General features: G+C 36.2%; 2 gene segments (V, D, J or C); both read right to left on the bottom strand.

Moving 5' to 3' along the window:
- Window positions 1-314: 314 nt before the first annotated feature.
- On the bottom strand, window positions 315-858 carry LOC128544699 (immunoglobulin heavy variable 3-74-like). The segment is given in 2 exon segments: window positions 315-631; window positions 728-858. Coding segments are annotated over 2 exon segments (363 nt in total).
- A 6,739-nt stretch (window positions 859-7,597) lies between these two features.
- LOC128544691 (Ig heavy chain V region PJ14-like) lies at window positions 7,598-8,148 on the bottom strand. The segment is given in 2 exon segments: window positions 7,598-7,984; window positions 8,082-8,148. Coding segments are annotated over 2 exon segments (426 nt in total).
- Window positions 8,149-17,675: the final 9,527 nt, after the last annotated feature.

Raw genomic sequence — 17,675 nt, 5'->3', positions numbered from 1 at the left:
TTCTCTTTTACTTTGGAATTATTGCTTGCCCTGGCTTTCAAACTTGTCTGTTCCACAACCTGCACAGCAACAAAAACCAGACATCGAAAGAGAGATCCGTGATCAAATTTAATTTATAAAAAAACATAATTACTGTATATTTCAGAATAGTGTGAAAATCGTGCTGACTTTCACGTGTAATTAAATTTTAGTAATGCTGCTTAGAATCTTTTCATTTTAATGAAAGATATATTTGGTCTCTAAAATGTTTTGGACAGATAAAATGGACCAGGAGCACCTCTTATGTTTTTGTGCAGTGTTTCCTTATGTTTGTGTCACTGTGCTTCCCGTGCGCAGTAATACACAGCTGTGTCCTCTATTGTCAGACCAGTGAGTTTCAGATACACCATGTTGTTGGAATTATCTCTGGTGATTTCTGTTCTCCCTTCAAAAAATTTACTATAGCCAGTGCCACTGGCATCATGATGGATATCCCCTATCCACACCAGTGGTTTGTTCGCCTGTTGTCTGATCCAGTGCATGTTGTAGTTTCCAAAAGTAAATCCAGATCCTCTGCAGGAGAGACTCAGAGTTTCTCCAGGTTTCTTCTGTACTGTTGCTTGTAATGACTCAAGACTTTGACATTTTACATCTGCTGAAAGAAGGAAAAATATTAATTTAATCAAGTTTTATAGGTGTACAGTATGGAGATAAAGGAGTGAATTACAGATCAAAGTTTTGAACTCACTGATGAGGCTGCTTAGTAGCAGGAATAAAGAAAGAGTGATCTTCATGGTGAATGTTGGCAAGTCTCAGCTGCTCCACTCTACTCAGCTGCACATAAATACTGCACACAACACTTTGGATTTGCATCATGACTTCGCTTCTGATTAATTAGACATGGTTTTTTTTTTCACTGTTTTTCATATTAAATAGCAGCAGCAAATCCAGTTAAGTACGAACAATCATGAATCAAGTTGTCAGTTATTAGGCTACCATTCTGTATAGATCTGAATAGAGAACTTTCTGGTGTAACACCAGTAGTTTTAGGACCTTTGCTGTCCTCCATTTACAGTACATGCTTCCCTTGGGTAACATCATTAGAAGACATTGGAGTTTCCACTTCTATGCTGATGATACCCAATTATACATCTCATTAAAACCAGATGAAATATCCAAGGTGTTCAGATTGACTGAGTGTGTCCAAGATATAAAAGATTAGATTTTTCCACCTTAGAAATATTGACACGCTTAGGAACATTTATCCATATCTGATGCAAAAAAGGTATTTCATACATTCATGACCTCCAGACTGGACTATTTTAATGCATTAGGTGGTTGTCCTGCATCATCATTAAAACACTACAATTAGTCCAAAATGCAGCCACCAGAATCCTCACCAGATCAAGAAAATATGATCATACTGTATAACCCCAATACCAGTTGCACTGACTACCTGTTAAGTTTAGAATTGATAACAAACTAGCATTACTTATGTACAAGACCCTAAGTGATTTAGCTCCCACGTATCTATCCAGTCTTCTGACACGTTACAATCCACAGTGCTCCTTAGGATTACAAAACTCTGGATTTTTGGTAGTTTTCAGAATATTAAAGTTTACAACAGCTGGCAGAGCATTTTCATATTTAGCTTCTAAGCTTTGAAAAAGCCTTCCTGATAATGTTCGGGGTTCAGACACAGTCTCCAAGTTTAAAGGCAGACTTAAGACACATCCCTGGCGTACACATAATTCATCCCATAACCTCGTACTGCAGTACATTTAAATGCACTCTCTCATCTACAGTAGTCCTGCTAATATGATGAACAGCGCTACACAAATTCTTTCCCACCTTTTCTTACTTTTTCTACCCATCTCGGGGCACCTGGAGATTGTTCCAGCTCGAGTAGACAGAGGCCAAGGATCCTGAGGCATCCAGAGAAGGACCACCTCCAGCTGGATTCTGCTTCATAATGGTTTGGAGCTACACTGGTCTCCATGTTAAATTCTTTGGTTGTGTTGGACATCCAGCTGCCTAACACAGTATGTCAAATTCCTGCTATTTGTTATGACCCAAATAAGGATGGGTTCACTGTTGAGTCTGGTTCCTCTCAAGATTTCTTCCTATTGCCATCTCAGGGAGTTTTTCCTTGCCGCCATCGCCCTTGGCTTGCTCATCAGGGACAATCAGATAATTATGATCTATACATTTTTACTTTCTCCTACACATTTCCATAATCCTTCTTTCATTTTGTGAAGCTGCTTTAAGACAATAACCATTGTTAAAAGCGCTATATAAATAACATTGGATTGAATTGAATTGAATTATACAAATATTGAAAGGATCATTTTTAAACATGTCTCAGATAACGACTGATATTAAATAAGTCTAATAAGAATATAGTTTGTATGTTTTTGCTTTATTTTATGTGTTGAGTTTTGCTGCCTCATTAAGAACTAAATTTTATGAAAAAGAACAAACACATCCAAACACACTGGAGGAGACATCATGTAATATTATTATGTGATATGTATTTATACTGGATATTAAATACTAAGTAAAGTTAAGGGATTAACATTAGTTCCCGAATACTGTTGTTAAAGAGCTTGTAAATATAAATACTCTCCTGTATATATTAGCACTGCAATATGTGTATACAGTCCATTCCAGAGCTTCTGTAAGTCGAATGCTTTCTCATAACTAAACATAAAAACAATGCAGGTGATTGAAAGACTCTGCACGTGCTGGACTGTCCTGCTTATAATACACAAATGAGATGACATGTCACAATATATTTTCCACATTTATTCTTTTATTAAAATCAATTTGATAAAGCACTCACAGAGCACAGCTGCCACTATAGGAGCAATAAAGATGTAAAAAAGGTTTTGGACGGTATGTGTGGCTGGTGAACATATTTATAGCATTTGTTTGTGTGTGCCCTGCAATGGATTGGCCAGGGTGTACCCTGCCTTGTGCCCTAAGCCTCCTGGGATAGGCTCCAGGTGCCCTGCGACCCTGAATACAGAATAAAGCGGTATAGACATCGGTATAGTCTGTTTTTTACCAGACACTATTTAAATAATAAATAAATAGTTTTCTGAAACTATATTCTATGTATATTCTATAGTTATTATAATAAAAGCTTGTATACTGAAAAAATAGAGCTACACACAATTCTAAAATGTTGAAGCCCGTGTATCAATGGAATTGGTCTCACTCAAATATCATTCTAAATCATAGTCATGCAAATCATGAAACACGAGCTGCATCATTTAGCACACTGTTCACTGAGAAACACTGGCCTCCAAAATGCAACATGCTGATTATTGTGTCTCACTCATGTTACTGTACACCTGTGCAAACTCAATTGGAGGTACGCTTCAATCATATGTTAGAATATTAAAGAGCCCTCTGGTAACTTATAAAGGTGTTCGTCTGGAAGATAGAGCAGAACATTATCTCAGTTATCTGGACATTTAGAGAAGTTTTACAGTACTCTCTACAGTAATTATAGGGTTTCTATGGATATCTACACTCCTAGAAATGCATCCTATAGTGTTATGCTTTGCCTTAAATGTACGTAGGGATACAGTAAAATAACATATTAACTGTTTATATACCTTAATCAGAACAGAAAAACGGACAGCTCCAGGCGAGAGATTCATAGACAAGAAAAACTATCCTGCAGTGTGAAATTTGTTTAGAAGGCAGCTAATATATATTATATCTATATATATATATATATTATATAGCTATATATATATATATATATTTTTTTTTTTTTACAGCAGTATAAATTAGGAACTGCTGCCCCCTATAGGTAATTTAAATTTCGTATGTCCTTTTTAAATACTACTACTAATACTGCTATTTTTATTATTATTATTATTATTATTATTATTATTATTATTATTATTATTATTATAACCTGATTGTTCTGTCAACAAACATGGTAAATTGTGATAAATATTTTTTTTATATACATTAATAATAGTCACAGTCATCAGAATTCATGTCCTGGATGTTATTTACATCCCTGTCCTTGTCTTTATCTAAGTGACCACAATGTGTGTTCAGTCATTAAGTCATGTCTGACTGACCACACATGGCCTTCCTGTTCTCCACATTTACCCATAGTTTGCATAAATTTATGGTTGCATAAATTCATTCATGTTGCTTTGATGATGGTACTGTATCTAACCGTCTCATGCTCTGTTGTCCCCTTCTTCTTTTTCCCGTCTATCTTTTCAAGCACCAGAGTCGTTTATAATGACTCCTCTCTTAACATGAAGTGGACAAAATATTTGAGTTTCAGCTTCATTATACAGTATGTCCTTCTAATGAGAATTTAGGGTTGACTTCATTCAGAATTGATTGGTTTTATTTTTTTTGCAGTCCAAGGAACTCTCATTAGACTTCTCCAAAACCCTAGTTCAAAACCATTAATTCTTCGGTGTTCTGCCTTCTTATGGCCTAGCAGCTTGCCTAGTAACTCTGGCAAATGGAGACACAAAGGGGTCGCATGATCTAAATCACATGACAGGTGTTAGTCCAATTGTGTGCCAGAGAAGATGGTGCTCCAGCAGCTTAAACAGATTTCCCCTTAGATGATGTGACCCCTTTGTGTCTACATTTGCCAGAGTTACTTCCTGTGCACCAAACAACTGATGAAGGTGTTTGGATGAACACTGAAACGTCTTGTGTTTTTAAGTACGTTTGTAAGTCCAGTGGTTTTGTAAATTAAACTTTATTTAGGAGAAAATTCTACCTGGATGAATGAATCTCCACAGACATAAAATGTATTCCACCGCTTCCATTTCGCCCCTTTTTATATGCCAGGAAGTGATGGGACCAGTTGACAGGATCTTCATTTTTCAAGCCAGCTTTTGCACTCTCTACCTTCCCCCTCATCAAGAGGCTCTTAGTTTCTCTTCACTTCCTGCCATTAGAGTGCTATTGTCTGCATGTCTGAGGTTGTTGATATTTCTTACGGCAATGTTTATTCCAGCTTCTGGTTCATCGATTCTGGCATTAGTTGAATGAGCAGGGTGACAATATACCTCCTTGTCATGCTCCTTTACCAATGTTAAACCAATCAGGTGTTTCATACCCAGAGCAGAGCGGAGTTTAAAAAAAAATAATAATAATAATAAAAAACAGTGTGAAGTTAAATAATAAATAAAGTAAAATAAAAACATAAAAGCCACAAACTAAACATAAGATAGACAAATGCAACAACCAACTAAGTCAAATGCAGAAACTGGTAGCAATAGATTAGGAGAAACCAGATTCTTATGTAGAATTTACATACAGTAGCAGCAGTACATCCAATCCACTTCATAGATTTTCTTGCAGGTTGTCGTATTCAGTGTAATCGCCATCAGTTAATGGATATCTAGACACTTCACTGGTCAGAGTGAGTGACTGACCAGCTGTGGATCTGGGCTGGATCACCTAAACACAGTGAACATCTGTATGTGTAGTGATGAAAAAGTAACTAAAATGTACAATATGCTAAATATAAGTAGAGATATAGAGATTATGGTGTGTGTTGAAGCAGAATAAGTAAAAGCTCTTGGTCTTCATTGCCTAAACAGGAAAGAACATTTGTATAGAGACACTCCTTATCTGAGGAGTGAATTCATTTTTTATGAGAAAATCTCACCATCTTTTAAACAGTTCTAGGTGGTAAATATTTACCAATATAAAAATGCAGGTATTACATTTAATAAAAAAAAGAGAAAAATCTATTTTTATTAATTAATAATTATGTTTTATATTTATATCTCTTATATTAAGAGAGACCTTACACCACAGAAACATGTTAGCACATAATAAACTACTCGGTCTCTTATGTCTTTATGTCAGTTCTTGACAACAAATGAAGTGATGAGACTCTACAATTTTTTTTTTTTATGAATTTCTTTCATCTTTGTGCAGCTGCTTTGAGACAATGACCATTGTTAAAAGCGCTATATAAATAAAATTGAATTGAATTGAATTGAATACAAGCAACCTTACTTTATTTAAATTATTCAAGGGAAAAAAAAAACAGACAACAGACTTTGTCTAACATCTCTTTATACTGTTTCTAGGAAGAAGCTAAATGGAATCAACATACAGATATACAGTATAGGACATGTTGCCAGTTTTTATTAGAGGTAGACCCCAGGATAAGGTTCTTTTAATATTGTGAGTTGCATATCCTCATCTCAAGACTACTTAGAAACTTTTAGGGAGAATCCACTTCTCAAAAAGTCAAATATGTCTCCAGATATGAATTCAGTACAAAAAAAATGATTAAGCTGTTTGCTATTACTGTACACTATCAATATTAAAGATGCGCTACTTCATCTGTCCCTCCACTGCAGCAAGTTATTCCTGTACTTTTCAATCAAGTTCTATTCATTCAGGACCTTCTGTGGTATTCATAAATAGGGAAGTGACATATGAATATGTACTGTAGAGTGGAACCTTGCATTGCAAACATAATTTGTTCCGGAAGCATGCTTGTATATAAAAACACTCTTATATCAAAGCGAATTTCCCCCATAAGAAATAATGGAAACTCAAACCCAAAATATACATATAAAAATAGTTATTATAAATAGAAAAAATATAAGCTATAAATAAAACAAATCAACCTGCACAACCTGCACCTTTGAAATGAATCATGACTGTAGTGATTGAGACCAAAGAGAGGAGAGAAGGAAGTGGGGAGGAGGCTGCTGTGTAGGATGACTTTCACACACACACACACGCACACATTAGTTTACCAATAGAGATTTTCACTCAACTAAGTGCACGCACATACACTCCTGAATGACTTTTAGCTTCATGATCAACATCTGTAATGGTTGGAAGTTCTGAGATTCAGACACCTGATCTGAGCTTTAGCTGCTTCAAGCTGCTTTTTATACAAAGCAAATATTAACAAGATGAGGTCTATAATATGAACAGGTCTATAATATAAACATCCACAATTTGATTTTGCATGTGCCAAGGATGAGAATGATGTCATTGTTTACATATGTTTAGCATATGTACATCTAAGTAACTTTCAAAATTGTGAGTTATTAATTTCCATTATTAAGAGGTGCATGTTATTTATTGAGGAACATGTTTTATATAATGAACAAATAACGACAGAATTCTCTCTCTTTTGTTTAACAGCTGTACTTTCTATTCATCATGTGAATATTAAATGTAAAATTGTTGAAAGTTTTTAAGCCTAGTTAAACTGATTCTAGTTTTTTAAGGAAAATACTTGTGCATTTGCTCATTACAGAAATTCTTTCCCTTTAAAATTAAGTTTTATTAGATTTATTTCAATAGAAGGGAGCTGCTGCCCTCTATAGTTGCAAAAACACATTAACATGTTGTTTCTCTTCCTGCAGATGTGTGTTTAGTACTGAGCTGAATGTGTGTAGTTTCCATTACTGATACCAACATTCATATCCACATCGCCAATTTAACAACCTTAATGGATTTATACTGTAGTATTTTCACATCAGAACAACAATTAACTTAATGTTGAGAATAAAGCTAAAACATTATGTTAATGCTTTTTTTTTTTTTAAACACAGAGTGGTCTTAGCCCTAGTATTTAATTTACACTAGGCGTCCCTGGGGACACGTGTACTGGAGAGAGATGTAAATGAACAGGGGTGTTTTTGTACAGGGCTGCAGTGAGTTTGTAGTGCTGTGTCTCTGGCGCAGTAATACACAGCCGTGTCCTCAGTCTGAAAGTTTTGTCCTCTTAAATAAACTGTGCTGCTGGATTTGTCCTGGGTGAAACTGATCTTGTTCTTCATTGTATCTTTAATATCAGTGCCACCACCATCACACAGATATCCGAGCCATTCCAGTCCTTTCCCAGCAGGTTGTCGTATCCAGGTAATACAATAGCTCGACTCTGAGATCTTACAAGAGATGGAGAACGATTCTCCAGGTTTCACAACCACAGAGGCTGACTGAGTGAGCTCTACACCTCCAACACCACCTGTTAATAACAATAATAGAACATCATTAACTGTCTTTAAATCATTTTCACAATCAGGTATTAAATCTAACCTTTTTCATCCAACATGGAGACTTACAGAATGCAGCTGTTAGCAGCAGCAGAAGTGAAGAGAGCATTGTTGTTTTGTATAAAACTGAAGTGAATTAAACTGTTCAGCTGCTCTCCTCCTCACCACACACACTCACACACAGACCTCCCTAATGTAGGAGACACGAGTGGAGGATTTGCATAAAATGTGACAGTTCATTTACTTATTTGAGAAACAGCCACTGACACAACTCACACACCATGCTGACAGTGCTGCCATCTCTACCTCTGACAATATTAATTTATATATATATTTTTTTAGTGAGTCCAGGTGTCCAGTGCAGTATCCTGTATAGGGTCACTGGGGGCCTGTAGAAAATCCCAGGTAATTCTGTGGGTCTGGTGCCAACCTCTCTCAGGATACACACACACACACACACACACACACACACACACACACACACACACACACCATTGTGCAGCCTGGGTTTAAATACATCATTAAAAAATGTGTTAAATCCAGATGAAATATAAATAGTGACAAATTGTTTTGTGTATCCTTAAACTCAATGCAAATATTGTAATAATATTATGGGAATAATTCTGTAATGAAATATGAGAGATATGGATAAAGTACATAGAACAATGCCCTTATTTTCAGAATCTCACTCTATCTCACTTTTCTGAAAAGTTAGCAGCTATGTTGTAGAGAAAGTTGTCATATTAAATGTTTTTATTTTCTTTTTGTCTATTTTTAACATTTGAAACATGAAGGGTTCTGTGATGAACATTTAACCTTAAATGTGTGATATTCTTTCAGAAACTGATCTGAAAGAGATCTGGTGACTGTGGGGGCCATTTCAGTACAGTGAACTCATTGTCATGTTCAAGAAACCAATTTGAAATGATTCTAGCTTTGTGAGATGGTGCATTATCCTATTAGTAAAAGGATTATTAGGAACACCATACTAATAAGGTGTTTGACCCTCTTGTGCCTTCAGAACTGCCTTAATTCTATGTGGCATTGATTCAACAAGGTGCTGAAAGCATTCTTTAGAAATGTTGGCCCATATTGATAGGATAGCATCTTGCAGTTGATGGAGATTTGTGGGAATCACATCCAGGGCACGAAGCTCCTGTTCCACCACATCCCAAAGATGCTCTATTGGGTTGAGATCTGGTGACTGTGGGGGCCATTTTAGTACAGTGAACTTATTGTCATGTTCAAGAAACCAATTTGAAATGATTGATTCAACAAGGTGCTGAAAGCATTCTTTAGAAAGGTTGGCCCATATTGATAGGATAGCATCTTGCAGTTGATGGAGATTTGTGGGAATCACATCCAGGGCACGAAGCTCCTGTTCCACCACATCCCAAAGATGCTCTATTGGGTTGAGATCTGGTGACTGTGGGGGCCATTTTAGTACAGTGAACTCATTGTCATGTTCAAGAAACCAATTTGAAATGATTCGAGCTTTGTGACATGGTGCATTATCCTGCTGGAAGTAGCCATCAGAGGATGGGTACATGGTGGTCATAAAGGGATGAACATGCTCAGAAACAATGCTCAGGTAGCCCGTGGCATTTAAACGATGCCCAATTGGCACTAAGGGGCCTAAAGTGCGCCAAGAAAACATCCCCCACACCATTACACCACCACCACCAGCCTGCACAGTGGTAACAAGGCATGATGGATCCATGTTCAGAACCACTGCACTGATTGATTAATGGCCGTGGAGAACAAACGTGCTAAACTCACAAGAATAATGGAGACAGACAAAACAGATGCCAGTGATGCCAGATGAAAGCAAAATGCCATCAAATTCTTATGAAGCAAACCCCTGGACATGTTTAAGCGATCACTTTGATTACAAGAACAAAATGTGCAAAGGTGTTTTTTCAACTAAAAACAAATAGTTTGAGATTTATATTCGCTTGCCTTTTTTGAACTACACTAGAATCCCCCATTCCACCCTTGCTGTTAAAAAGAAGTAACTCAGTAACTCTTACTGTGAGTTAATTTTTAATGAGATACTTTTTACTTTTACTTGAGTAGATTTTTTGATTGGTAGCTTTACTTGTACTTCAGTAAATTTCACTGATGTAATAGTACATTTACTTAAGTACAAAATTGTATTACTCTTTCAACCTCTGGCTATTACATAAAGAAAGTTAAAGGTGTGCTCCTCCACCTGTCTCTCCAGGGCAGGAAATTATTTCTATAACCATTACTGTATAATCAAGTTCTATCCAGTCAGAAAATCTAAATCAAGAAACTGTACCTAAGAGAGAGATAAATACTGACCTTGTTATAGTACACCTCAATTATGCAAGTACAACATTAACGTTTTCTACAAAGAAATACATTCATCAACTAGAGGACACTGTTCATCATTTGTGTACAATCCTCTTATTGGTGTAGTGGTTAGCACTGTCGCCTTGCACCTCCAGGGTCTGGGTTCGATTCCCATTCCTGTGTGCATGGAGTTTGCATGTTCTCCCCATGCTTTGTGGATTTCCTCCGGGTACTCGGGTTTCCTCCCACATTCCAAAGACATTTAGGTAAGGTTAATTGACGTTCCCAAATTGCCTGTGGTGTGTGAATGGGTGTTTGAGTGTGAATTACATGTGTGTGTGCCCTGTGATGGATTGGCACCCTGTCAAGGGTGTCCCCTGCCTCATGCCCAAAGCCTCCTGGGATAGGCACCGCGACCCTGAATACAGGAAAAAGCGGTTTAGAAGATGAGTGAGTGAAAAAGTAATGAGAAATTTTCTGAGGAATTTTCCCTGTTACAGTAATAGAGTATGCCAGAACGAGGAATAAAACTGAGCACTGATGTTGCTTATAATAAATGTCTCTTTGGTTTAGTTTCCTTCTGTAGGAATATTTATAGCTTAAATTAATTTCCTGATAGTAGGCTGATAGTGTTAATGATTGTCCTGATTCGTGAATATGCCAACATAACTTATTTACTCACCATGGTGTGTGTTTTTTGGAATTCTCTTTGTTTTTCAAAAATTAACAGAGACCATCACAATATATAACAGGCTACTCAGGTGCTTGTTCAGGCCCTTGTTATTTTAAGACTGTACTACTGCAACTCACTCCTGGCAGGCCTGCCTCTGTCCACGATTCGTCCTCTGCAACTGTTTCAGAATGCAGCAGCACGTCTCGTTTTTAACCTTCCCAAGTTCTCCCACACCACCCCACTCCTCCGCTCCTTGCACTGGCTTCCTGTAGCTGCCCGCATCAAATTCAAAACGCTGATGCTTGCCTACAAAGCTAAAAATGGCCCAGCACCCACTTACCTCTCTGCTCTAATCACACCACGCACTGCACCACGTTCCCTCCGATCCTCCAGCACTGCTCGCCTCATCCCACCATCTCTCAGGGATCAAGGGCGGCATTTATCCAGGCTCTTTTCTGTTCTGGCACCTAGGTGGTGGAACAAACTCCCTCTAGATGTCCGTACAGCAGAGACACTAAATATCTTTAAACGACGACTCAAGACGTATCTGTTTATGCAGTATTTGGACTAACCCCCCCCCCCCCACCCCCCCAAAAAAAAAAAAAATAAATAAATAAATAAATAAATAAATAAATAAATAAATAAAATAAAAATAAAACAAAAACCTCTTCCCAGTTAAGTTGGACTAATGGCACTTACAGTAGTTATTAGCCTAGTTAACCCAGTGTAAGTATCTATCCAATGATGTAAACTTTAAAGCACTTTTTGTAAGTCGCTTTGGATAAGAACATCTGCCAAATGCCTAAATGTAAATGTAAATATAAAAAGAGTGAGATCAAGCTCTGATGCTTGTGTTTTTGTCTCTGGTGAACATGTTTATAACATTTTTAAATACAGGTAGGAAGTTGATGTCTTTTAAGGATAAGTGGATTTTTTTGGGAAAAATTAACAGAAATATTTTCACCATACACTGGTTGTTATTTAAATGATATATAGAGGATTACACATGTACTGTAATATAAGTCTGTAGTGATATCACATTACTTAAACAATTGAAAAAAAAGTGAAATAAAAGAAATAATATACTATACATGAAACAGTTTCAGTGAGGATACTTAGACAGTACAAAGTTTTACTTCCCTTAGGAGGTTTCTATACTGGGTGTTTTTGTACAGGGATGTTGTTGATCTGTCTCACTGTGGGTGACGAACGCAGTAATACACAGCTGTGTCTTCAGTCTGCATGTTCTGTCCTGATAATGTTACTGTGCTCCTGGACGTGTCTCTGGAAATTTGAAACCTGCTTTTCAGTTTCTCAATGTAGTTAGTGCCACCACCACTACAAATCTCTCCGATCCACTCCAGAGTTTTTCCTGCAGGTTGTCGTATCCAGTCTGTACAGTAGTTACTATCAGTTAATGAATATCCAGACACTTTACAGGTCAGAGTCAGTGACTGACCAGGGGTTACTACTGAGGATCCAGTCTGAATCAGCTCAACACAGTGACCTATTAAAAAAACATAATATTAATGATGCAAAAACAAAAGAATATTAGTAACTAAAATTATAATATATGTTAAATATAATACACTTACAGTGTACGGCTGCCAGCAGCAGCAGCAGTAGGGATGTAGCGATCATGGTGTGTGTTGTAGCAGAATAAGTAAAAGCTCTTGGTCTTCATTGCTTAAATATATAACAAGGTAGGAGATTTGCATATGAGACAGAACTTATCTGAGAGAACACTGGACACACTATTTACAGGTATTTTCAGGTAATTTTATTATCATTTTTATTCTTTTTCAAATTTATTATCATTTATCATTTTCATTTATTAAGAAAACTAACAGGGAAATTTGCAAAAAAAACAAACAAACAATAGTATGTACTTTATATAATATTGAATAGATCATATTATATACAGTATAATAACATGTATAATATTTTTTATTAATGATTATGTTTGATTTAAAATATTTGATCTTGGCATTTAACTCTGAAACCTCACACCACAGAAAAGAGTTAGTACATAATACACAACTGTCCTTTTTTATGGCTTACAGTATGTCAGTTTCTGTCTTTTTAGTCACTTATATTGGCCAGCTGTGGATTTACCTTCATAATGACATCTGACTATACATGCAACCTTACTTTATTTTAATCAGCCATTGGAAGAACAGACAATTGTTTTTTTCCTGCTCTTTATACTGTTTGTCGTGAGAAGCTCAATCAGGACCCATAACAGACACATCAAACATGTTAGCCAGATTTTATCAAAAAGGACACCAGAGGACGTTCTTGCAATTTCCACACTCCTCTAAAAAAGAAATATGTCCCAGGATATAAATTCAGCATATGCTGATGGAAAAAAAAAAGTAGTTATATGGTAAAGATTAAATTGGCTGCTATTATGAGGTGGAAAGTAACAAAATACATTTACTTGAGTTACTGTAATTAAGTAGTTTTTTTGTGTACTTCTACTTTTTTAAAGTAGTTTTTAAAATCTGTAATTTTACTTTTACCTAAGTATGTTTTGTTAAAAGTGTTTTACTTTGCTACATTTTAAATCATATTTGTTACTTAGTAAAAAAAATTAACAAACATTTATTGTGATTATAAAATAATAAAAACAATGCAACAACAAAAAATTGCACCCCGGGAACCACTGCACTGATTGATTAATGGGCGTGGAGAACAAACGCGCTAAACTCACAAGAATAATGGAGACAGACAAAACAGATGCCAGTGATGCCAGATGAAAGCAAAATGCCATCAAATTCTTATGAAGCAAACCCCTGGCCATGTTTATGCGACCACTTTGATTAAAAGAACAAAAAACTGTTTTATTATGCAAAGGTGTTTTTTCAACTAAAAACAATTAGTTTGAGATTTATATTCGCTTGCCTTTTTTGAACTACACTAGAATCCCCCTTCCCACCTCCGCTGTTAAAAAGAAGTAACTCAGTAACTTTTACTGTGAGTTAATTTTTAATGAGATGCCCCTTCACCTGTCTCTCCAGTGCAGGAAATTATTTCTATACCCATTATAATCAAGTTCTATCCAGTCAGGAAATCAAAATCAAGAAACTGTACCTGAGAGAGTTAAATACTGACCTTGTTATAGTACACCTCATATGCGAGTACAACATTAACGTTTTCTACAAAGAAATACTGTACATCCATCAGCTATGTTAGAGGACCCTGTTCATCATTTGTGTACAATTCTCGTATTGAGGTGCACAGTTGTGTGTCTTCTTGCACAATAAAGCACAACTTAGAAATTATGAAAATAAAAGAGTATGTATTTTTCTTGAGGATATTTAACTTTTAATAGAGTATGCCAGAAGAAGGAATAAAACCGAGCACTAATGTTGCTTATAATGAATGTCTTTTTAGTTTAGTTTCCTTCTGAAGGAATATTTACAGCTCATGAAGACAAGCTTGTGTAAGTTTTTGTACAGCTCTGGAGTTGTGTCAGTGTGACTCTCATGTGCAGTAACAAACAGCGATGTCAGGTACAGCATGTTTATTGGTGTCTTCAGTGATGTCTGCAGAGACTGAGCAAATTTAGTGTCAGTGCATCCGATCCACTCCAGTCCTTGTCCTGGTTTCTGACATATCCAATGCATGTAGTAGCGTCTCATTGAGAATCTGGAGACAGTACAGGACAGAGTGACTTTCCAAATCTCTTCACCACAGAAGCAGAGGAGGTCAGGGACTGTCCATAAGACAGAGAAGAAAAATATACCTACAGTACTTAATGTACTGTTGTAATGTTTATCAGGCAGATCAGCTCACTGTACACATCACCTGAAAAAGTCTGAAACTTACATTAAGCAAGTAAAAATGTAATACAGTATCCTAAAATATTTCTCTGTTTTCGCGTTCTGCTTCACCCAGATGTGAAGTGTATGGGAGTGTTATCTATCACAGCGCTCACTGGAAGCTAGTACAGTCAAAAACATGCTGTTTATACCCGACTCTATTTATATAAGAAGTGCACATGAGCACTGTTTATCTATTAAATCCACTAGCACAAGCTGCTCAATATAAAGAAAAAAGTAAAAAATAAGCCACACTTATTTCACAGACATACAGTCCTGTCATCTCACTTTTGTAAGCTTAATGGATTTTAAAAGAATATGAATTTAGTTACAGAAATAGCGCAGGTCACAAATCATTACTGGCTCATTAATAAGCGCAGTGAATTATGATATTTATGACATTTACTTTTTCTTTATCATTACTTTTGCAGAATAGTTTAATAGTTTAAACATCATAGTGTTATTATAAATATATAATAACACTATGATGTTATAAACAAAGAGCAATTCTTTTTCAGTTGTTTAATGTGATTGAGATGATGGTGCAGTCTGTACAGTATGTGAAGAGAGAAGCTGCATGCGTATTAATGAGCAGGTAGAGATGGTTTAGTTTAGACTGATTGCACTTTTATGCTATTAAAAACAAAAGTAGGATTATGTTTAAAATAAACTCCTGATTTATATTCCTGCCAAAATACATGAACCCTTTGACCGTTATGTAAATACCAGAAAACCAGTGGAACACAGTGACAAATTCAGTTAGGAATAAAACACGGCTTGCTATTATGGGTATAAATCAAGGGCAGGGTGATGTGGTTCACCCTCACATTTATGGGTATTATTTCAGTACAGTACAGAGTTGTGATGTAGATGATGTTTTTGTGCAGCGCTGCAGCTTGTTGTGTCAGTGTGGGTGACGAGCGCAGTAATACACAGCTGTGACTTCAGTCTGCATGTTCTGTCCCCGTAAGGACACGCTGTTACTGGAAGTGTCTTGAGAGACGACAAATTTGTCTTTAAGTGAATCTTTCTTATTAATACCCCCATTATAATAAATGTTGTTAATCCATTCTAAAGCTTTTCCTGCAGGTTGTCGAATCCAAGCTGTTCCATAGTAGCTGCTATTAGTGATAGAAGCTCCAGACACTTTACAGGTGATGGTTAAAGTCTCTCCTGGCTTTATAACCACTGAGACTGGCTGGATGAGCTCAGTAGCACAAAACACATCTGTGAAAAAAGAAACAGAAATGATTCACACATTGACCTGAAAGTGTCAGTTGAACTAATAAAGTTTAAACCCAAACACTCACAGGTGGCGAGAGCCAACAGCAGCAGTGGAGCTGAAGTGAACATGTTTGTGTTGAAGGAGGACTAATGAGAACCGCTTCCTCTCTTGATAAATACGGTGATAATATTACAGGAGGAGATGGAGATTTGCATAAATATTCTGTTTATAGTGTATTCTGTAAATTCTAATAAAGCTCTGTTCTGTGAATCACAATACCATGACATTTTTTTTACTCAACATCAACCTATTGTGTGTAATAATTTTGTTGTTATTACTAAGAATGCTTTTGGAAAGTACACATTTTATTATTACATTCTGTAAATACATGAATAAAAACTTTGTTGTATTATGGTTGTGTTATCTGTATCACTGTCTGTATGCGTTTATAAAATACATGATTATGTTGCATAAACTAAATTGTTTAGTTTGTTATTGTTGTTGTTATTTAGTGGACGCTTCTGCTCTCTCTGAGATGATGGTTCATACTTTTTTTGATGGTTTACTTTTAAAATCAAGTTTCATGAGTTTTACTTTAATATACAGTAAGTGAGTTACTGCCCTGTTACTTTTGTACCTATAGGTACAAAAACATTTACACTTTGTTTCGCTTCCTGCAGATGTGTGGATTTCCTATTACTGACTTATTTGTTAAAGTAGCAAGGTATTTGATACCAGGCATACCTGGGGACTGCAAAGGGAGGACAATGAAGAAGGATGTTTTTGCAGACTAACAAACAGAGCTCCTTATTTTACAAGACATAAAAGGAGAATTTGCATAAAATACCTCATCAGATATCATGAGACTCAGGTTTACTATTTTTTTTTTTTATTCAGTGAATTTTCTTAAACTTAATCCCAAATAATCAAAACATATCTCTGTAAACAGCTGATTAAGATAATATTTTATTTTGCACAAAATAGTAAAATAGCTGAACAATCATGTTAAGCAAACATTCCTTACTAAAACAGCAGGTACTGTGGTCAGAGTGTCTAAGGCTGTAACATTTCTATAACAGTGACTATGACAGTAGTTCCAGCTGCAAGGTTTACAGAGAAATGCTTCTTCTAATATGTTACTGTTTCTTTACATTTTACATAGAAACTTATATAATGAGCGCTCTAAATAAATGAAAAAAAATGATGTGTACTACTGATATGGTGAAGTTGGTGTAAGGAGACGGGATATAGGGATAGAAATACATTAATTCAAATGACCAGATTATGTTCTAAACAGATATCAATGCAAATAGGTTTGTTTTTAGATATCCACCCAGAAATCTAGTTAAGACTAGAGGTGTGTATTAGGACTAGGATGCCTATTAATTCAATTTAATTTAATGTTATTTGTATAGCACTTTTAACGATTGTCATTGTTGCAAAGCGGATTTACACAATCAATTGGAGTCCAGTTGGTTATTGGAGGCGTGGGTAGACTTGTATGAAATTCAAAGTGACTGCAGTCACAAGTCCTTAGAGAACAGCTGTCAGCATCACCCGAGGCCAGGATCATCATCATGGTAAAGTGGAACCGTCCGTGGAGGGGGTCTGGATCACCGGCATCT

Source organism: Clarias gariepinus, chromosome 16 (genome assembly GCF_024256425.1).
Source record: "Clarias gariepinus isolate MV-2021 ecotype Netherlands chromosome 16, CGAR_prim_01v2, whole genome shotgun sequence".
Lineage (NCBI taxonomy): Eukaryota > Metazoa > Chordata > Actinopteri > Siluriformes > Clariidae > Clarias > Clarias gariepinus.
This window is presented reverse-complemented; position numbering and strand designations above follow the sequence as displayed.